The 24168-nt window shown below is 34.1% G+C and overlaps 2 protein-coding genes across 4 annotated transcripts in view; one reads left to right on the plus strand and one right to left on the minus strand.

Moving 5' to 3' along the window:
• Window positions 1-3105: 3105 nt before the first annotated feature.
• On the plus strand, window positions 3106-14879 carry LOC149803839 (QRFP-like peptide receptor). Its single transcript, XM_089951446.1, has 4 exons — window positions 3106-4224; window positions 6857-7296; window positions 9979-10083; window positions 13439-14879. Exons 1-4 carry the CDS (start codon window positions 3888-3890, stop codon window positions 13745-13747), a joined length of 1191 nt encoding a protein of 396 aa, XP_089807572.1. The 5' UTR covers window positions 3106-3887; the 3' UTR covers window positions 13748-14879.
• A 482-nt stretch (window positions 14880-15361) lies between these two features.
• LOC149803840 (MAM and LDL-receptor class A domain-containing protein 1-like) overlaps window positions 15362-24168 on the minus strand; it is a 48778-nt gene continuing 39971 nt past the window's right edge. For all 3 annotated transcript variants that reach the window (XM_089953659.1, XM_089953658.1, XM_089953660.1), the window contains exons 16-20: window positions 22585-22764; window positions 20620-20707; window positions 18951-19088; window positions 16449-16711; window positions 15362-15566 (exon numbers count right to left, since the gene is read on the minus strand). In XM_089953659.1, coding sequence (XP_089809785.1) covers window positions 15483-15566; window positions 16449-16711; window positions 18951-19088; window positions 20620-20707; window positions 22585-22764 — 753 coding nt within the window. In that variant the 3' untranslated portion in view covers window positions 15362-15482. The remainder of the gene's footprint in view (window positions 15567-16448; window positions 16712-18950; window positions 19089-20619; window positions 20708-22584; window positions 22765-24168) is intronic.

Raw genomic sequence — 24168 nt, forward strand, 5'->3', positions numbered from 1 at the left:
TTGTTGAGTTCGTAGAAGGGGACATTCTACAGTCACCTTGCACATAATTTATAAATTCTATGAATTTTTGATCATGGTGTGTGTGTGTGTGTGTGTGTGTGTGTGTGTGTGTGTCTGTTCAGAATTATTTGAAGTTGTATGTGAACGCTTACTATTATACCATCCAATGAAATAGTCAATAATATGATCTAAGTTTGACGTCTAATTGACATCGGTTTTTATTTACGTACAAGCAAATTTCTCCGACATTTTACTTCAGAATAATGGAACTATGCGTGTGGATTTGTCTTGATGAGTACAACACTCTTCTACCAAAATGACATCACTATTACAGTATGTATGTTCCTTGATATTTCTGGTCCCTTCTTTCAACAGCAGAAATTCTGACTTTTTATCTGAACGACTTATATGATTTCAAATCTAGCAAAATTTGATAAATAAAACACAACCAGAAACGCTTTAAAGCAAGAGTCAATTCTAAATGCGAAATTTTATTATCTAAGTAAGATATAAAATATTAAATAATACATGGTTAGAATCGAAAAGAAAAACTTCATTTATTAGCTGGAATATCGGTTTTCATAATATTTTCACAAACGATTGCGAGCTGATTCAGAAATATACAATGCAGAGGTAATTTTTAATTTCGTCCTTTCCTATAGACGTATTTCAAACTTTAACAATGAATTCCGTAACTGAAAATAAAAAAGCGGTGAAGACTTCTTCATTTTGAACAATAATTACATCTTGCTCTTCTCCACAAACTCTTAGGTTTAAGCTTTCAGTTTTTACAGACAATTATAGACTTAGTGAAATATTATAGTCGCTTCAACTTAAAATTCGAGGGCAATAGTAATTCACCGACTTATTTTGTCGGGAATGGACCAATGAAAACATGTAGCTCTATATGGATTAATCCAGACATAGCAAATGAATGAAATATAATATTTCATATAAATCGATCAGGTTCGCAGTGAAAGTTAGTGCTTTAGTCAGGTAGCCTGAAGAATGTGTTCAAACATTTGCTTAGTCACGACAATGCTTTGCAAAATAAACATGATGATATGAAGGTTCTAAATCAGAGCACGGCAAGTGTTGATTCTGTTTTCAAGATAACTACCCAGCTGTGGCTTTCACATAAACCGCCTCTTCTGAAATTTGATGGCCGTAAAGGTTTCCAGAATAGACTCAGCTCTGTCAGTATCTTATATGATGCTGCAATATCTGAAACATTCAAATTGTTATGACCCTTTTTTTATTTTCTTTATCCCCTTAATAAAAGCCCGGCAAAGTATTCACGTAAGCTACGTGTCAATTTAAACGGAAAAAAAACTAGCCTTCAAAATATAATGTGGAATTTCTTTAAAAAATAGACTTTTATTGCCAAATATGTACAGAAACACCAACAGTGATGATACGGAAGAGTTTTTATCACATAAAAAAGACGCATAATTTTTTTTTAAAAAATTTCTTACAGAGCAGATATTATAAATAATGTCAAAATAACCTCTTCGCTGTAATTTTCAAACAATACAAATAATATTATTTCTTTAAAAGAGGCACGACTTTTGCTTTGTTGTTTGTTTGTATTTTACACTAAAGTTTTAACAATCGTATACTGTCTCTGCTGTAAGGTTACAAGAAGAAAATAGTGACAAATCCTCTTTCATGTGTCGAAGCTCTCCAAAATTTCTTGGAAGTTGTCAAGATTATTGTAGATGTATTTTCTTTATTCTCCACAAACACTGAAGTCTCTTATGTTCTTTATAAAGAAAATATGAGTAGTTCTTATACTCAGTTAATTTAATAACATACAATTGATTGCACAACTTTGCTGTACTGATCTTTCAATAATATACTACAGCCGTACCGAATTACCCTTACAGAGATGTTGGTAAACGTTCATTGCTGGCAGTAATGATGTAATAGAGGCTATGAAATGATCACGACATGGAATATTTAAGGATCTAGCAAATACTGGAACCAAGATTTTATTTTCGGTACTTGAGTCCAGGCCTAATTAAAGTCTAATAATCGACCCTCATTGGTTCAGCAGGACTTTTAACACACCATTGGCTATATAATTAACAGGAAATGTGAGCTTAGAGCCTTTACCAAAAAGACAATAAGACAGCCGACCCACACTGGCCTGGGCTGATATCGAAACTTCAACCATTATATTTGAGCCTAACGCTCCACCGACAGAGATACAGTGGCTCCCGGTCCAGAACTGATTTTACAAGGAATATGGTGACGTAAATATAGCTACACAAATGGACCATTAAAATTACGGAGAAAATAATAATTCGTAATGCCCCCACCCCGTTTATTTTTTACCGTCCATTTGGAAGTCTTAATTGGTCTGTATCTTTGTACAATTATATACAGTAAGATCATACATTCTTATGTATTATAACCATTGCTTATTACATGAATAGGAATGCAGAGCATGTGCATGGGAAAATGTCTTTTTGGGCCTAAATACGCCATTATTGACCCCATGTAAAAGTGATTGTTCACTGTGAAATAAGTGTTTGGCTCATTTGACATAGAGCTTATTGGCAGGTATTATTTACATTCGGCCGTTCCTAAGATATACTGCGGCATTGTTTACATCAAGTGTTTGGGTACTAGTCTTGATTTATATATCATAATAAATGTTTTATAAAATATAATTCATGGCAATTTAGAGATTTTCATTATTGCTTGATACCATGTGTCATTAATTATTTTTCAGACAGCTGGTCAAACGATATTATAGCGAACTGGAACAGTTAGAGATTTATGTTATGACATTAAATGTTTTGTACAATGACATTTAGTCTTATGTCAGGACGTATTTGTACCCAACAGATATTCTATTATGTACTGTTAACCGCTAGTTTGCGGGTGATATGACTGAATTTATAACCAGTTCCACCGAGATTTATGCTCTCTAGAACTTGGCGACATGACCATGCCTGCAATCCCATAAATCTCCCTTCTCGAGGACTCGACGACCAATCTTATCGGCAGAAATAGTTTTTAGCGACGCTTCTGTCAGTTAGCAGACTTTCGCTTTGAGGAAACTTCTGTCTGGCATTATTTTCGTATGTCAACGATTATTTAGGCCATAATGGTGTTTGAAGGGGAGTTGGTGCTTTGCGAAGGAAGGTATAAGGTACTTATGGCAGTTTGAAGTGTGGACAAACACGATTCAAAATGTACTGCACTCTCGCTATGGTGTTGAATTTCTCAAGGAAGTGGACAGTTTCAGTCTTTTTTATGTGCTGACTTCTTCAAAGAAACAGTCAGTTTAGTACCGAGAACCGACGCCATAAAATAGTACTGGCAGATGAATAATTTATCGAAAAGAGATTAATATGAAGTGAACATTTTCATTCGGTTTGTTAGAGATGGATAGTGTGTATTTCACTGAAACGTGCAGAAATTTTCGATCGAACGTATTTAAGTAGCATGTTTCTGTCTCTTGGATAATGTTTCTCTCTAAACAAGTGATTGTATGAAATTTTCATGAAAATTTTATATGGAAAATATACATATATATGCAATATATAGACATAACGAAAATCTGACAAACTTCACGATGACTATACTGAAAGTCTAGATAAAGCTACGAGTTTATTTACAGCTTTAGTTTATCCACTTTAAAGGAAATATTTAACAGGAATACGGACATGTACATAATTAAAGCACAACTTCATGAATAGTCTTGATAAAGATATGGTATGCTATTAACTTTATATAGCTCGACTGCTGCCAAAAAAGCTACGGCAGATTGAAGTACAGCATGAAAAGCTAGAAAAGTAGTTTCCAAAGAGAAAAAAACAACAAAAAAAAAAGTTGTAAAATAGTGTAACGTGACTGTGGGATCGCCAGCAAAACAGATGGGCACAACTGCGTGCCATGTCGAAGTGAAGTACTTCGATTTTAGTAAAATAGATTATCGAGGAACTCTAAAAGAACTGCCCACATGGGAAATTGCTGTCAAAATTTCCGTGGTAGTCCTACTAGAGCTTTTTGCCTTGCTTGGCAATATTCTTGTAATTGCTCTAGTCTTGTACTGCAAGAAGTTGAGGACTACTACTAATTACTACATAGTGAATCTGGCCGTATCGGATCTATTGGTGGCATGCTTTCCTATATGGATGCATTTGGTGGACAGCCTAACGGATGGATGGGTCCTCGGTGCCTTTCTCTGCAAAGTCAACCCCTTCATACAAAGTAAGGTTTATTATCTAGTTATCATAATTTTTTTCTTGAGACCTTGCTATTAATTATTCAGATGTAATCACATACGCACACGCACAAACACGCACGCACACACACACACACACACACACACACATATATATATATATATATATATATATATATATATATATATATATATATATATATATATATATATATATATATATATATATATATATATATATATATATATATGCTTATCTCATTCCTTAAATGTTGGGTAGCCACAATTCCAGTCGCGGAACAGAATTGTAGTTGTGTTACCACCTACATTCATATCTAAATTTATGTATTTCTCTACGGTTTCCTAAAGTTCATTCTAATTTGGTGGAAACTGTTATTCTGAATTTGTTTGTAAATGTGTTAACAAAAATGTAGCTTGGAGTATCGCGCTGTCGACTAACAATAACAGATACGTAAATTTGAATAATTTTCATATATTTGAAAATTTTGCTTCAGTCAAATATTATTTCCAATCAATGATCTGTTTATTTTCTGCCTTTATAAGCAGTTCCAAACGCATTTAAACGCAATTTATCTAAGTATGAGAAACATGCATTTTGCATTGTCTGTCTTTTTTACAGTATGAAAAAACTTGCTACGTTTTATCCACTGGCAATAAGCAATATGTCTGCAAATTCAGGGGCGCGTTCAATTGTTGATGGTTAATATTGGATAAACTATTTTAAAATTTTGTTCTCTTCATAGGACAAGGCTTGTATCACGTTGATAATTCATTTACATTTTAAAAAAGAACAAGAGAAAACTATCACTGATTATTTATCAACATCTATTTATATATCTAGTTTTAGTATCTATCTGTCTCTCTATACGTCTGTCTGTGAATCTAAAATGTAAGTGTTTTACAGGCCAACATCATCTCAAAGATTGAAAAGTAATAAAGCATATTCCGATAAACAGCAGAATTATTTATATGCATCTGTACACTATAACTAGGCTTATCATTTAATTCATTCATTTCATTGTAGATCTCGAATCCCATAGAAGATATCATTTACTAGCTGTTTTTGTTACTTGTACAAATTCAGTAATGAATACACTTAAATAAGAGTAATGAAAAAACTCCCCAGTTTTGTTGTAGGCGATGAATACATAATTAAAACGTCTTTTATCACTAATTCCCCACGTTTAGTAAGCTTTATTTTAGGAATATTTGGCAGCTTTAAAGCATGGAATTGAAGGTGAAACTAAGAATAAGAACAGAGTAAATTATATATTTCGCCTTTCGACAGCAGGGATCATAAGATTAACGATAACTTTGACTATGTTAGTTCGATGATACCCGAGATCTCTCTTTGTATGCATAACCGGAATATAATGTACATGATACCAACCTGTTTTATTTATGATGTATGTTTGTAATCACCTAGCTATGTGAAATTTGTTTACCAACCATAAGGTACATAAGTAGCAAGATATTTATTGCAGTTTAATGAGATAACTATAATAAAAATGAAATGACAGCATGATAAATATACAGTAATAGAAATGAAATGATGACATTATAAATATAATAGAAATGAAATGATGACATGATAAATAGAACAAAAATTAATTAACGACATGATGAATATTCATAAGGTGAAAAGTATGTGTATTAATTTACAGAATGACCACGCTTAGAAAAATTAAAATAATTAAATTTTCATAAAACAATAAAACAAATTCTCATTTAGACAACATCTTGATGTCGATTATGTCAATTAAATTCCCAGTTGGTCATATGTTATGTCAGTTTAATTCTGGGTGGTACGTTTATTTAAAAATTCGAAAATAAATTTAATGTCATAGTTGTACTTATTTGATGTAAACTTTCCGTATATTATAAACCTAAACCTCTGCCCAAGTGAATTTCGGATCATGGCTGCTTATTCATCCAGTAGAAGAACGATTAAGATACATTGGTTTTATGTACTTTGTATAATTTCACCTAAGCTAACATTAATATAAGTATGATATAAATCATAAACATTCTTTTACGTTTTTCTGTTCATTTCTTGCATTTGTCACCGAATTGTTCCTCTCATACATATGTTAAATGATTGATATGGCTTTACATTAAAATATAAGCAAAGAGGTATATCAATCATGAATTCTGAATTACGTGCAAAATTATAATAGAAATGATCTTATGAATCAGCTCTCTGTATTTGTACTCCGATCATGCCATATATTTTTTATATAAAGTATAGAGCTTTCTGGATACTTAAACAATGTTCTTGATCACGTGTTTCAGAATTATTATAATATAATGCGAGCTTTACATATGTGATCCATAAATCCGAGTTAGGAAAAATACCATGTATCAATGCATTCTTGGTCAAAAAATAAGTTGCATTCACACGTAAATCAAGCATATCTTTAAACTTGTTTGTGCTATCATGTGTCTTCTCCACTGAAGAAATAAGACTGCAAGTATTTCTAAGCAAAGATGTAGATATAATATTAAACAAATAAATATATGGCGCCGACGATTCCGTGTACCTTTTTGAATGGTACAGTAACTGACACTAAATAATAAAGGTAACGTAAAATATTTTTAACTGAAACGAATTTTCACTCTTTGACGTTTTTCTTTCAGTCATAATTCTGTTATCTAATGTCTTCACCCTAATTGTGATAGCTGGGGATCGCTTCTTTGCCATCATGTTTCCCTTGAAGTCTCGAGTGACTCAGCGCAAAGTCAGTGTAGTTTTAATTCTCGTCTGGCTGTGCGCTACCGTCATAGGGATGCCCGTCCTTTTCTTCTTCACATATGACGAACGAGTCTGGAAGGACTACCACGAGAGATACTGCACCGAGGTTTGGCCAATGGTGCGAGCGTCTGAAACGACGTGTGACATGGGTGTGATGTCCAAGAGAGCCTACTGGACTTTTGTGTGTGTTGTCTTGAACTGGATACCAATGATAGTGATGACGATGACCTACACAATAATCCTGATCAAATTGCGGGGACACAAAGTGGTGCCCAGTAACAGCACAATGTCAAAATCGGCCATCCAACAACGATCGAAACGCAAGGTATTTTGTCGAAATAATTAAACTATACAATAATATGTCCCACATATTGCTACAGAATAGGAAACTTGTAATCTTGTTCGTTCCTCTGTAACAAGCAGTCTTTTCCAATTTTCTTGCATCAAACCAACCTGACTCCCCCCCCCAACCATTTGTATCAACAAAAGCTACAATTTCGCTGTCATGGTAGTTTCGCACGCTTATGTTCAAGAGACGATAAAACTAATTTTCACAGGAGAAATGAACTCCTTTACCTTTAAGGTCATTTAGAACTTTATTTTATCTCTCTTGATCATACAAATGTTCTTTTCTATAAATGATGATATTTACATGTTCGTCCTAAAGACTCTGCAAGGAGGTAATCGGAAAGTTGTTGAAGTCAACAACCAAATATAGGATTTCATGGCGCAACGTTTCACTTGTTTAAACATCAGAATTAGATAATACTGAATTACTAAATACCCAGTTACAAACGATAATATTACATCTCTTTGTGATCACTTCTGCTTACCAAATTCGAAACGAGGTCACATAAAGACTACTGACCACGTCATTAAAATTTAAGTCTTCTGAGTCTGAACATTTTAATTAATTGAAAAGAAAACGCGCACGGAACAAAGATCTGGCGACGGTTTCGCCAAAAAGATTCAAATTTTCTCTTATACTGAGATTCTGTAATCTCTTGCTCATATTACATTTTTGTCAGAGGCAAATATTGCAGGAGGGATACAAAGTTTTAAAATTGACTACCCATGAGTCTTGGAATAATTTTTAAACAGTAGTTGAGGAACAACAATAAAGTTCTGCTGAATATAAATCAAAACCTCGTTCAAAGGAATTAGAGACATTATAATGATATTTCAGTCCCTGATGCATGCTATATATTTAGAGGAAAATTATTTGTTACTAAATTAAGTAATTAGTTCAATATTTAAACATCAAAATCTAAGGTGACACTTTTGAAATCTTGAATGTCATGAATCAGATAATCTAGCGATCTATTTCGACACAAGCAGATTCTCTTGTTTGTCAGGGATTATTTCAGATACGTTTATGCATCTGATACAATTTAAGAGACTGTAGCCGGCATTTAAATAAATATCGATCGAAGATTTTAAAAATGCACCTGTTATCCTTAACGTAAAGAAAAAAATCTATTATAACGGATCACCTATATGAAACATCAGAAAGTCTTGTCAAGTACGGTGACAGATGACAATTACACTTCAAGTGCCGTAAAACACTTTTTTTTTCTATGTTTAAACTAAAGACATTGAAGCAGAGTTATAATGATTGCCCTTCGATATAATGATACCAACGGGTAGAAGAATGTGTCAGAAAAAATTCAAACATTTGAATAAATAAAACAAGATAAATGGCCTGTAGCTCATTTGATTTATTATGGATACTGTGGTCGTACCATAACATTTACTCTGAGAAACACTTATCAAGTATCCCTCGTCTCATTTTGGATCTATATTGGCACAGAAGGTATTAATTAGTCACTGTGGTTTTCAAACTTTCTCAGAGACTAAAAGAGTGTGACAAAAACAAAGAGCAAGTTAAAGAAAATTAATTTTCTGTTACTAGGTAAATCTTTGGATAACTTCGTGAAACGAATAAAAGCTTTGTTGCTAATTATGGATTTATTTACGTTCATATCATTTTTGACATCTCATATGAGAATCGTTTTTGAAGAGAAAAAGACGATGTACGTTCTGAACATCGCTTTTTTTTAATTTACTAGTAATGGTTATTTGAATGTGATATTTCTGCAAATCAAACGGCAAAATTTGTCGGTTTTGATTCTGAACTGTGATATACCGTGCGGTATTGTGCCGTTAGTGCCGTATTGTGCCGTTAGTGCCTAAGAGACACTTGAACTGTGTTCATTTCCTAGCCTCAAATATTATTTTGCCATTTTCCGTCATTTAACAGATCTGGCCTTGAATTCTTAAACATTCGCGAATGTTGCTGAGATATTATTTGAAACTTTGAAATCAAATTTATCTACAGTTTGTGAAGACAGCTGCATGAAATATTTCGCTTTGGTTACTTTCCTTCTGTATATTATTTCTGCACATTTTAAAAATCGGTGCTCGTGTGCAAATATATACAAATGATTTCTAAGTAGTATAAGTCAAAATCGCATCAAGTAACGCTGAAAATTAGAAGCTTTTTGTTCATAACACCAAAATGGAACTACAAATGTATTCAAGCCCACTTCTTGTGTGCATTGATAATGTTTGTAAACAACGCTTACAATACGATTTTTTTATTTATTTCTTGATATCCGTTATTATTTTGATAACTGCAGTTATAATAAATGAACTTCATATTGCACCGATTCATGAAGCTTCAAAACTCGTTACATACTATGCATGAACGGCATTTCATGCAATGTGCAATCGCTTTTCAAGCTTCATGACTAACTGGATCTTGTAAAATATGATTTTCAATTCTTAAATATTTTTCACGACTTAGTTTAAAGTCAAACATTTTCTAGTTACTTTAATATCTTTACCAATTACTTGTCTTCATCGCTCCTTTTTCTCTCTATAAAAGATAATCTCTTTTTTCGGAGAGAAGAGAAAGGAATGTACTGTAAATGAACAATAGTTTTACCTTAGCCATTATTAAGAAATTTGCTGATATTTTCTTTTTTGTTTTCTTTTGTTTCTCTAGGTCATCAAGATGCTTTTTTCGGTATTGGTTATATTCATAGTATGCGCTTTGCCATTTCAAATCACAAAGCTCTACAACCTTTACAGACAGGATCAGACAGAAAAGGTTAGTCGCACCATTCTATGCAGAATTATAACGCTTGGTAAAAAAAACAGTGTTGATTTTTACATTTTTGGAATCTGTCCTCTCAGGTAATAGGATGACATGTTACCAATGCAAATAAAGCACTTCTTTGCAACTCTTGCCTGTGACCTTGTGCTGACTGGTCCTTTTTGGCATGTTGTCGGTATCTGCGGAAGTCAATAGACACGATGATATCGATGATGCCACCTGGGATGAAAATTAAAGTACTCATATCTCTTGCAAAATGGTATTGATCCCTCGAGCTCTGTCTAAAGATTGTTGCAAAACAATATACACCTATACTTTCGACAGCCTGTTAATGCTCGGGCACCATCCCTATTCTCTGCATTAAAAAACAAAAAAAGTAAATGACCTTCAATGTAACAACTGTAACATTCCATACTTTTAGGTTACATAACAATACAAATATTCACAAAAACTTCCAGTAAGCTTTGAAAACTCTTTGAAAATCATTTTTAAAGGTCAGTTTTAAAGACTGGAACAAAACATGTATATCATTGCTTCTTTTTTAAAATAAAAAAATGAAGAATTTTTCAGACGATAAATGGGAGCTTGTTGCACCCAAATGATTTGTGAAAAATGGCATCACTTTGCCAAGGAGTTTCCATGTATTTTGTTGTCTGCACACGTTTTGAATCAAATGTTGAATACTTGTATCTGACCGAAATAACCGAATGCCCACATTATAAAGACCAATGCTATATTGTTGAGAACAGAACATCGGAAAACTTCTTAGCTATATGTTTATGAAATAGATGATCCGTTTCTGATCAGCTAGCACTACCATAAAACTAGCCCATTTCAGGCCCACGCTACCACAAAACTAGCCCATTTCAGGCCCACGCTACCATAAAACTAGCCCCTTTCAAATCCACTCTACCATAAAACTAGCCCATTTCAGGCCCACGCTACCATAAAACTCGCCCATTTCAAACCGCAAACAACCTATAATGAACAAAAAAGGAAATATTTCATATACAACAAATATGCCCAAGATATTACTCTGATGAAAAGAAAAGTGGATACTATAAAATTCGATTTCCATACAAAATCACTTTGAAACTTTCCAACATAATGATGTACCAACAGAGTTAGGAGAAATTTGACAGCCGCTCATGCACATTTTAAACCATTTAGTTGCAGCACTATTGTTGACCTTTTCTTCGTACAACATAAAATCATGCATGCATGAGACGAATGTAAATAACGTCGGAGAGACATGCAGATGCAAGTATGGATATCTCTACAATCCAAATAATATTAATGTCCAATCACATGAAACTGCCGAGTGTCACCTCGTATCAGGAGTAGTGCGGAGCAAGCTCTTGTGCTTGCATTTTTGACCTGCACATGTGTCCAGTTAAGAAAATGCCAATATTTTCTAAAAATCGTTTATCGTTTTCTATTTCGGGCTTCTTTAGGTACTATTCTAGTTGTTTTGAGACACCATTGAAAGCGGTGGAGACACATATCAGATTTGTATGTCTTTCACCGATTTTGGTTGCCATAAATTTTGATCACTATCCAGGTTCCTGAAGCAGAGAGTTGATGACAAAACATCGTCTGTATGCGGTAGAAATAACTTTAATCAGGACAAAGTACACCAACTTTGCCTGTCTCTGAAACAGAGAAACTAATTCTAATTTATAGAGTGTGCTTATTACTACTTTCTGAAAGTGTTGCTATTAAATTTTAAAATACAAAAACGTTACATGCTTAAATGTTTATAATATACCCCTGAAGTTTAGGAAACGAAAATAGAAATGCAGAGCTAGCAAATTTCTATGAGATGCACATTAAAAGTTAGATCTAGTTGTGTACACTAAAATCTAAATTAATCCTGTCGTTCAAATATCAAAGTAAAGAAAAGTGTAGGGTCTTAAAATCCCAAATAGGATAAACGCGTATCTCTTTTTATATCAAGGATTGCCAGTAAGGAAAATCAGGAAGATACCTTTTCTTTACATTTTAAACCCAGTGCAAAATGTGAAATTCAGGAGTCAGATCTTGATTATTTACTCCATCGAGTATTTTAGCAGCTAGCGAAATTTCAGGGGAAAAAATTGTCAGGGCGAGAAAATAAAACTCAGTTTTCTTTACGTAAATTCGTTTCTTAACATATATATTTACAAATCATCAAAGAAATTGATTATTCTCTCAATGCAGAAACAATCCCTTGGCACATGGGGATGAATGCAGTATTGTTATTGTTATCGTGTATTCCTCCGCTTCAAATTTTGAGAAGCGCTCAGTTGGTATGTGGAATCTGCTATAGTCAATACACAGCATGAAGTGTGTTTGTTCCTAGGCTTTGTCTATTTCATATTAGCGACATCTTGTGATTACGCGTATGTCAAAATACAGACTTTACATTGTACGTGTGTTTAAAACTTTCATCAACCTGCAAATAAATAAAAAATGAACTAACTTTTGGAAAGGAAAGTCGAAGATCTACGATCAGTTAGACGAAACTTTTTTTTGTGCGAACAACTTGAACATTGCTGAGGGTTTCGTCGGGCCACCTAATGATTGCTGAAGGTCTCGGGGGACAACTCGATGATCTGTTTTAATGTTGATTGGACTGTAGCTAAATTTTATAAACCTTTCTGCGCACCACCTCAATGGAGGTTGCATATCACAGTTTGAGAAACTGAATTAGACTAATTTCGATCTTTACTATTTCTCAAAGAAATCGACCCCAATGTAGAGAGGTCATATTGCTCGCATTGGTTTATAGAAACGTCTCAAATGTTGAGATTGGCATAAATTATCCACAAAAAAGAACACAACAAAATAAAAAGGGAGGGATGGGGTAGGTGCCTGAGTGGGTGCGAAATCAAACTCTGAAATAGAAACAGTTGAAGATAGAAAGTGATAACTGTACATATTAATTTTTACTATATATTACCGAACATTTAGGAAAAAGTAATTGTTGTGGGTTGTTTGTATTAGCATAGTGACACTGGTGAATTAGTAGAACTGAGACATTCTTGGTCTCGTGGTAAAATGCTCTGTCTGAAGATCTAAGATGATCGTGTTAATCTCGAACGTCGCGGAACGTGGGAAAAATATATATTGTAAGAAACTGAAATACCTAAAGAATATCAAATAACACTGATGAAATAGCAATATCTATGACGCATCACTGACGTTGACTTTTTTTAATTATGCAGCTCGAAAATTTTCGCTAGTGATTAACTGTTCATATTAACTTTTATGTCGTGTTCTTCAGTTTTAAAAGGAAGTTATGCTGTCTCCAACTTAAAGTCGTTGACGTATATTTTCCTTAATTATCAACCAACTTCCTTTTTTCCAGCTACCCAACTGGTTTGAGCCACTGGACTTTGCTGCAGTTCTTCTCTTGTACGCAAATAGTGCCGTCAATCCTATAATCTATGGTGGGCTAAATGACAACTTCCGGTCTGGGCTCAAGGATATGTTCAATTTCGTCATTCTGCGCAAGCCACGCTCAAACTCGGAATATGGCAGTGATCAGCATTCCAGATCTCTGTACGGAAGGGGACCACTGTCTACCATAAGAAGAAATAATATAAAGCTGTACGAAACCGGAAAGGACGATACAGCTCAAAATAAACCGGAACCAAATATTGGATTCTCAAGTTAAAGGAGATAGAAGAGAGCATTAAGCATTTACTTTCCTGTGTTTGAGTCAAACATTAAACTTCACAAGGTTTCGAAGAAACAATTCATTAACAAAGTGATGTTTCTTTAACTGTTTTTCTTCTTAATAAGCTTGAGTGGAGAATTGTCAGGGTTATTTTTCCATCAAATGTGGGATTTTTTTTTTGTAACATGATAAAGTCAGAAGTTTTACATTTGTCGTATTTTTATTTACTTTTGTCTAATGTAACTTTAATTTTTGAATATTTTGAATATATATATATAGTCATTAGTCACTAATTTTAATTATCATTTCCACATTTAAGAGCATTTCTTTACTTTAATCTAAAACCTTGCAGGTCTATTGAATTAACAATCTGCACGTTTAATAATTCGTTTTACATTTATCACATCTCCATTTGTCTGAAGACTATTGTTGACATTCATTATGAAAGTTACCTTTTTAAGGAGCATGGATGTTGTCGCGATTATTATTATTATTATTATTATTAGCAGTAATAGAAGTAATAGTAGTATCTACGCTTCATGGGGAGATATTGTGGTATCTCAGTCGGTTTGTTAGTACATATCCCCTTAAACGAATGGGGGTAGGGAGAGGAGGTGGACAGGGAAGGGAATTTATGAAACTTTGTAATCACGCTAACCTTGGGGTGTTCATGTGCATCCTTGTCTCCTACCCTTGGGATTCCTGTGATGGGGTAAAAGGTCGGATGCATAAACCTTTCAATTACAACTTTTTTCACATGTAATAGCAGGACGACGCATCATATATGTGACGGATTTTATAATATGACTCCTGCGTCACTGTATACGTTGGGGGTTGGGGTACATTGGTGGTGGAGGGGAGACATGGAGAAGGGATTAGAATATGCAATAAAAAGCGTGGGGATAGACAATGGTGAGCCACTGCAATTGCTCTCGTTGTTGTTGTTATTATTATTATTATTATTATTATTGGTGGAGTAGTGAACTGTTTCAACAATTTTTAAACATTTCTTTGTATATTTATATTCTGTAAAAATTTAATTGCCCATTATTCCTTAACACATCAAATTAACATGCTTTGAGTGATGTTGTCTTACTTTCGCGGTGCTTGTGTTTTTCCAAAATAATAGTTAAACCTGTTTGTCTCAGTTTATACTTTTTCAGATAAGACACCTGTTTATAAAGGATTTTATATATATATATATATATATATATATATATATATATATATATATATATATATATATATATATATATATATATATATATATATATATATATATATTCTTTTTCTTAATTTCAATTATATGTTAAACAATTATCTATACTCCTGATCATATAGGACACAGGGTGTCGTACGTGGATTTATCTGCTGTCACTCTCCTGGCATCTTGTGCCTTCCTTTGTATTGCTTGCATCATTTGAGTGATGAGATTTATATGTTATGAATTATGAGATTCGTGTGTTATAGATATTAATCATAAAGCTTTAAATATATGTAGAATGGTTTACGTACCATTACCCGCGTTGAGTTAATGGAAATACCTACCATTAAATATTTTAATATGACTGGAATACAAGTTTACGAAGAATATTGCTAAATACGTACATGTGCAAGCAAAGGCTGTCTATACTTTATTCCATATCGCTGATGTTGCAATAATATAGAAGTGAAATATGAATTAGCTATGTAACGACACCATTAATTTAAAATATCAAATGAGAAACTGAGATCAACATTGACCCAGCACAATTCGTATGTCATCTAGGGCAATATCCCCGTCATATGATGCTCCAACCATGGCTTCAAACACAATCTGAAAACAGAAAATTACATTTCAAGTTATAGTATTTCTTCTATGACGTCGTAAACTAAAAATGTCAGAAATATATTGGATTATTTATTATTAATTCGGCATATTTTCCAGAATAGTTTAGTTTCGATGTAGGCGTGTCTTTCGGTATAATTATTAATAGATGATAAAAGAAATGAGTCCCTTGTGTCTGAAACGATTAATGCATAGATTAAAATTTGAAGGAAAAACAAAATTAAAATCCATTCTACATCAACGCAGTATTTGTGGGAAAAGGGGTAAAACCCATATTTTGTTGATATATAATTTTGCAATTAGATTTTGACATTCTATTATAATTTTTATGTCGGCGTTTTTATATGGTGCATTCATCACCTCAAGAGCTAAAGTTGATAGAAATAATTTATTTTCATTTCAGGGTATATTATGTATTACTTAAACATTTACAGCCCATCAGATATGGCCTTTGCATCAAAATTTAACGGAATTCTTGTCCTTGTTTATAGTGTGGCTGGTTCACATCTAAAATCAGAGACTGTAGGGAAAAAATTATATCAGAGTACCTGTGATACCATTAATTAAGTAGTCATTATAGCATTTCTGAGCAAAACTTGATTATCTACCATTCAAAATAACTGAATGTCACTGTTAATCAGGTCGTATCCTTTCCTCTTCGTTTCTCTGGTGAAGCACAGCAAATTGGAATCAACTGTAAGTGCGACACATATGACGTATACTATATTTGTTGTTTTATTATGATTTATGTCGTTTGTACTCAGATACATTCGACCGAAGAAACTAATTTGACTTAGCCAAACTAATTCAAAACTACATATGTTGCAGATAATGAAATTATTTACTTTTAGTAATGTCAAATTTTAGTACCTGTGTCACTCCGGCTGATCCAGTTATCAATAGTTCTTGAAATATCCATTCACTTCCATGCTCTCCGTGAGCACTCCAGACTACCGTGTCATTTCCAGTTTCATCTCTGAGTGTGACGTTGAGTGTGCCCACGTTGGGCCCAAACATATGATACCAAAACGCCACACAATATTCGCTGGTTCCACCATTCATGACAGGAGTGACTAGATCTGCTGATTCGCCCTGGTGCCTTGGAAATGATGTTTCGATGTAAGCATAAAAACCTGTGACAATAAATATAGATTGTATTCATATAATGGACTCAGATTTGGAAATACGAGCGTTTGACATAGCGCAAGTTACGAGTGTACCTCATGCAATTTTTTACAATTAAAATTCAACATGCCTGTTTACATCATAGTAGTTGAAGTGATAGGCTTGCCAGGCCATGATAAAGAAAAGAAACTAAACATGCAATACATAGGGGCGGTTATTCATAAACTTTATTACTGTCACTTTAATCATCTTTCTTAATGACAAGAAGTAAAATAAACAATGTGTTTGCCTAAACTGGAGTTCAAAAATTAAACGTCTTAAGTATAGAAGGATAGATTTTTAAAACTTACTTAAGTTTCACAAAATTATATATATATATATATATATATATATATATATATATATATATATATATATATATATATATATATATATATATATATATATATGTGTGTGTGTGTGTGTGTGTGTGTATATAAATAAGACAAAATCATTTCATTGGTGTAAAATGGTCATGTCTGGTTATCCTAAAACTTCTGAGCTTTAGTTTGAGACGGGGCTACCACTATCAACCAATCAGAAACGACTTTTTCAAAAGTAACATCATTTGTTATTGATTGAAAGAAAATCTCGAGCTCAAAATCAAACTCAAGAGCTTTGTAACCTCCGGGCCTGGTCCTATATTTATGCATATAAACATGTTTACCTATAATAAGTGTTGCGTAATCGTGCAAGCCGTGGACGATCGATTAGGGAAAATGAATATATCCGTGTATTTAGAATACATATTTTCATGGAAAAGAATAACATCAAATTCAACAAAAATCGTTGTTTGAGTATACATTTCAGACTTGTATTGGCATCAGGTTCTGAGCAATATAGATATTGCCTACCACTCGAACCCAAGGACATCAGTGTTATTTATGATGTTGGATATATTGATCGCAGATATGGCGAGACGTGTACGACCGATGTCCTCATTCTACATCGGACTCAGTAGGTTAGATTAAGTACATGTTTCGATCCTAACACTGGCGTACTAGTATTTATGACAAATTTGGACCGCCATCATTCGGTACCTCACCCGTGTCAACGTTAGGAACACCTCTAAAACCTGGAGATATAAAAATGCATTTTGTTTGAACGTGGCCTTTGTAGACGTGGAAACTCTAGACTTTTCTGTAACGAAATCACGGTGCATGAAATGATGCGTACTGTAAAGAATGTAAAACACGTTTGAAAATGGAGAAATCCAATCTCAATCACATACCCGGCCGTGTAGTTTGTGAGACCCAATGCGCTACGATGGCGACCGGGCACGACTGGTATAATTACTTTAGTATGGATTTTTTTTTTGGCACTTTGACCACGGGACCCATATGGTGTGGGGCCTAAGGCAACCGCCTTATTTGCCTTGCTCTAGAGCCGGTCCTGCTCAAAAGTAGGTTTGCAAGGAAATCTTGCGTTGCTGCAGGAGGAAACGCCCTAACGCTAAATTACCAATTTTCATTTAAAAAACTGTAGCAAACAACACAACAAAAAAATATTTAGCCATCAAATTCATAATGATAGTAATTAGTACTATTTATTAATACCATGGAAATAGACAATATTAAAATATATCTGCTCTAATATTGTTAAAATTTCACACACCTGTATCATCAATGACGTCAAATATTTTCAAGGTCCACTATATTCCGGCATTGTACATTTTATACCACAAAAGTTACAGTATTTTGCTTTATTAACACCGTTATACTAAGAAAGAATTAGAGCACTGGAATTAATAGCGTGATCATGATAATACTGGCTTAATGTTTCTTCCGGAATAATTAGTAATAAAGTTTATATACCAAACATAAGAATCTCTGACTTTGATAAATTCAAAGATGGAAGCCGCCGAGAAAGTTTTTCATTTCTGTTATCAAGAGCAGAAGTAACAATTTTACAATCGCAACAAGGTCACATGCCTTGTTCCATCTCCCGCTTCCAACTTCTCTTCCACCACCCGTCACCTTGCCTCTTCGCCTTTCCCTCCCTGTTACTTTGCACGAAGACCCAGTTCCTTCACCACCAGATGTGAATCTCTCATTGGTCGGAATAAGCGGAATAAATACACAATTATTGTGAACAAACTTAAACCTAGTTTGCAATTGATGATATATATTGGCTTTCCAACTGTGACAATACTACATGTACGAAATAAAGAAGTCATTTAAAGATATATTAATTTTTATCTCATGTTACCGTTGCCAGAAGTGTGGTCCCTCGAAGGCCCGGTATTATGGGTCAGTGTAGTCCCTTTATTTCGTGACCAGTCGAAATCGTCAGTACTATTCGGATTCATAAAACTACAGAAATCAGTTTCAAAGTCGCACTCCAGAACTGCATGGAATCAGAAACATGACATCATTTGATTTCAAATGAAATCACATACTAATATGTACCTATATTTATCTACCTATTGGTTGGTCGTTGTTCATTGGGTAAGTCAGTCAATCGAACTATTTATCGGTATGTATTTGAATATGTACATACATTCATGTAGATCTGAGTTACAGGAAGAGAAACAATAAAGGTCCGAACGTTAAGAGAAAGTTAAAACAAAACGTTAATTCTACCTGCACACATATAGACAGACATGCAGACACACACACACACACACACACACACACATCAAAATAGCGTAGAAAAGCAGAGTATGGCTAATGGCTATCTATCAAGTAAGTCAAAGCACTAAATTCGAGGGGAAAAAATGACCTGAACGTTTCGGTCGAAAACTAAGAGCCTCAGAACCAATAAGCCAAGACGACAAATATCTTATTTGGGCTAGCTAAATGGACTGTCAAATAGCAGCTTCTTTGTAATTTTCCCCGTCGAACTTTTCTGATGCTATGTTTTGGATTTAGGTCTATAGTAGGCTGTAAAGAAACCATATAGGCCATGTACCTAGCTAAGGTCCTTTTAACAAAGAGCATGCAAGTGACAAGGCATTAACATTACTTTTCTTTAGGTGGTAATAAGAATGGCAATAAATATTCTTATATTTTTGCATCTTGAATTTCCTCAAAATGTATTTTCTTAGTTAGTTCTGTAAATCCGAATTGCATGACCCACGTCATGGGTTCCAACACTTTATACACACCGCAAAACTGTACCGTAATTTCGACTACATTTCCAACAGAAATTACACTCTCCTTACTGCACTCAAAACGAAATGAATGCGATAGACCACAGCGTCTTTGATAATTTAAATTAAAATAATTGATACTTTTAATTGTGATTCCAAACAATCAATGACAGAACAGACACAGAGATGCAGTTGTTACAAGGCGTGTCCCTCCACTGCTAAAATTACATGTACATCGTACGGGAATTGACTTAGCTAATAAATCTAGTCCATCACAGCGGAAAAGTAGAATTGAGTTGGATAAACAGAAAAACTAAATCCATCCATTCCTGACCAGCTGGAAAAGATGTTTCAATTCGTATTCATTCACAACATGACTCTAACTTTCATTTTTAAGTAGAACCAAATGATTTTTTTTAAACTAATGTCGAGCACACAATGAAGTTCAAAGGTCGCCGGGCGGTGCTATGTGGCATTAATATTGTCATTGTGTGTTGATGAATATACCGTTGTGCATTTACTTTGGAACACAGCTTCTTGCAGTATTCTCTTTTATTATTAAGCTTAGGTGGGAAAACAAAATGAGAATACAATAAAACGGTTACTGTATTTGTTTGGATAATATAATGCTGCACTCCCTAGATCGTGCAGTATTACTCAGAAAAAAACTCGTTTATATTTTCTCACACAAGTGCAGTAACATATATGTGTGTGTGTGTGTGTGTGTGTGTGTGTGTGTGTGTGTGTTCTGCAGATATTCAACGCTTTACTAAATGAAGTACAAACCTATAACACATGGTCCTGAGATCAAATTTACGTCATCGATTGCGGCATCACTTCGAAATCCGGGTCCTCTTGTTGCTTGAAACACTATCTAGACAGAAGAAGTAATCCTGGATAGTAAAATCGATTAATGCGGTACGTTTGCATCATATGCGCTAGCCATACTTCACATAGAGACAACTAATAGACCCATTCATTTATCAATATGCGAGTCGAAAGAGTTGCTGTTCGTGTTATTAATCACTAATAATCAAAACGATGCTGTCATTCCTGGGTGAATAAATAGTTATATTGACTTGGAAGTGGAGATAGGTGTTGGAAACTCTAATATCATGACATGAAGTACATGTACTTAATAGTTCTGATACAAAACATGAGCATTCAGAATATGTAGATCAATAATAATAATAATAATAATAATAATAATAATAAACCCATTCTCCATTATCTTTAACTAATAAAGTAAACAATGCACACAATGAGCCAAACAAATTAAAAGTAAATTGTATACTAAAGGTTTGTTAAGAATTGTATTTATTTTACCTTCTGTTGCACTAAAACGGTTTTAATAAATTCTGTTTAAATTTTCATAATATTGTTAAATCTTGTTTAGTGGTATATACAGTCGCAACAACCATGGTTAGAGCTAAGAAATACAATTTAATAAACTGTAACTACAAACAGGAAAGCAATTACCATTCATGCAGATTCAGAAGGCAGCAACATCCCACCAACTTGCATACACACATACACCCTTCTGGCGAATATTAAATTTAAAATAATTCCTATAGAAATCAAATAGATGTCAAATATTTCAGTAAATATTTGCAAAAAAATTCTAAATGTCTAAATTCTGATTGTACACTTGAAAATTTTAATAGTCTCATTGGATTAGTACCTTTGTACAGTTTTGTTTTGTTGTCTCTCATGAAATCTACTAGTCTCTAACTATAGGACTAATGTTAGTTTCAAATCCTAAAAATATCTACATAAAGCCCTTTTAAGAATCCTAGATATGAGCCTGACGACTATATAAAGACCCACACTATTAATTTAAAATAGCATTATTCTATTATTTGAATATCATAACTTTTCATGCAACCTCTTTTGTACAAACACAAGTAACATCTCTGTTCCTTTAAACTTTGATGTCAATAACTGACCCTTTAGCGAAACATGCGTATACACGTTCTTTTTTTTAAAATAATTTGTCCTTTCATCGCTGAGGAGCGGAACTTTTTTGTTTTCTCTGCTAAATAGTGATAAATCAGTTGGAAATCATTTTCTGCTCATTTTTTAAATCTCTAGTCTTTTCGGCGTTTTCGGAAAGGCACAACAGATCGTAAAAATGTTCGTGTCAACATCACACTTACAATCCTTTTTGATTTGATAAGCGTCCTTTTCTCCTGCAAATTGGAGTGAAGGTACTCGTTAAACTATTGCACAGCCTGTTCAGAGATTAACCTTGTTTAGAATTCAGTTTTGTTATTTACATGTCGTAAATGTCGTAAAAAGTTCGCTAACTTATTTTTGCACTCATCTTGAAAACGCTAAGTAAAACACAAGAAAGGGACATTCTTGCAAGCAAAGACATTTCGTGAGATGCCAAAGCGCCGTCTGGGGAGCAGTTTGATGCCTGAAACATTAGATTGCCAAATGTTCAAAATGTTTCATTGTAATACCCATTTGTACATATAGTCAGGTAAGTACGCAGAAGTGTTAGTACCGTTTACTAGCAAACTGCAAACAGCAAAGATCTTGATCTCCAGTAGCATAATGCGCAAGCAAATCAACTTACGGGTTCTTTGCTTTATTGATTACTCCTAACAAACTACACAGACCCAGATCTGACGGGCATTATGCGCCGTCAGATTTGGGTCTGTACAATTTGCGGATGGACTTGTCTAGTAAGCAGTTATACGGTAATCACTATATAACCCAATTTTTTTTAGAAAATTAGATACAAACCTGAAAGGTGTCAAAAAAATCAATCTCCAGTAGTCTGAACTGCCAATTCTGTCCCTGGTTACCGGAGATATTCCAAAGTTGCCGCGAGATCTCGTTATTATCGACCAAGAACACTGCGAAGGTCCCAATATCTTCACCATACATGTGGTAGTAGAATGAGAGGCACATGGTTCCCATGCCCTGCGTTGTAAAGTGTTGGTAACATTGTTGTTATTGGTTCTACTATTGGTGATCATGAATGAGCTGGCTATGATATTACTCAAGTCACATACCGTATGTACTCGCTTATAAGCCCAGTCAAACTGCAAACGACAAAGATTATGATCTGCAGTAGCATAATCAGGGTCTATGTTGTTTGTTCTACTGATTACTCCGATCACACTGCACATACCCAGATGCTCCGGCAGATCTAGGTCTTTGTAGTTTGCAGTTGGATTCGTCTTCTAAGAGAATATCATAAACAAGCAAAGCCTGCAATCTCTATATCAACACTGGAAAGATAATTTCATTCGTTAACAGGGTAAAATGGTAAATATGTTATCTTTTGTTCACTAATTTGGTGTTAGCATATTTTCTCTTTGTATTGGAGGGTTGTGCCTGTTTTTCTTAAAACGGTAGGCAGTTTAGTGCCACTTTGAGGTTTCCGATACCATTGACTTTATTATCTAAGTATGTATCTCTTTTCGCTACAGTTTAGCAGGTGAGTTTGTTTCGTCAATCTCCATGCATGAAAAAGTATTAGGAATTCAACATTTCGACATTTTCATATTCTAAGATATAAATAGAAAATATTTTAAACAGAAGCTGTGAAATTGGACACGTGTTTATCCACATCTAAATGTAGAAGCATATACAGAAAGGAAAACAAAATTCGTCATTTAAAATAGCGGGTCTTCCAAGATTTATTAGATCAAACTGATGGTAGGAAGGATGATCAATCACTTAAACTTTCAAGAACATTATTATAACTAGAGTTACTTCCCATCTTAAGCTCATTTAGGGATGGAGTAATTCGAGAACGATAAATTGTTGAAAATATTCCTCTATTACTACATCTCTCGTCTAGGATTACAACACACACACAGACACACACAGACACACACACACACACACACACACACACACACACACACACACAGAGAGTTCTATTGGAAAAAAGGATTTCGGAACATTATATATTCTACTGAATGCTGTAAACCAATATTCACGGCGCCCCTGACGATTTGACCAGATTCGCAACAGTAAGATTAAACTTTACAATACGCCTCAACTTTTAGTATTTATTAGCAATTAATGAGCAAACCTGGAGTAATTATTCAACTTGAAAAGTGGAAAGGAATGCTTGCAATTAAAATCTTTACGATTATCTTGTTTTTTGAATATATAACTCAGAGATATTCATAAGTTTGACTTTGATGACGTAGCAAAAGTGATCAAAATTTGGGTTGAGTACCTAAGATGCTATATACAAGAAAGACAAATCTGTTTCTGACAAAAAATGCAGTTGTAGAAAGCCAGTATTGGACATGGAGAAGCTACCGTATATACTTGCTTATGCGTCGGATCCAACTGCAAACTGCATTG

The sequence above is a fragment of the Sinohyriopsis cumingii genome, chromosome 3 (genome assembly GCF_028554795.1).
Source record: "Sinohyriopsis cumingii isolate HCF-2022 chromosome 3, ASM2855479v2, whole genome shotgun sequence".
Classification (NCBI taxonomy): Eukaryota; Metazoa; Mollusca; class Bivalvia; order Unionida; family Unionidae; genus Sinohyriopsis; species Sinohyriopsis cumingii.

Coding starts and splice junctions, on each gene's coding strand:
- LOC149803839 (XM_089951446.1), top strand. CDS start 3,888: ATGGGCACAACTGCGTGCCATGTCGAAGTGAAGTACTTCGATTTTAGT. Junction 4,225..6,856: donor AGTCAACCCCTTCATACAAA/GTAAGGTTTATT, acceptor TTTTTCTTTCAG/TCATAATTCTGTTATCTAAT. Junction 10,084..13,438: donor GACAGGATCAGACAGAAAAG/GTTAGTCGCACC, acceptor CCTTTTTTCCAG/CTACCCAACTGGTTTGAGCC.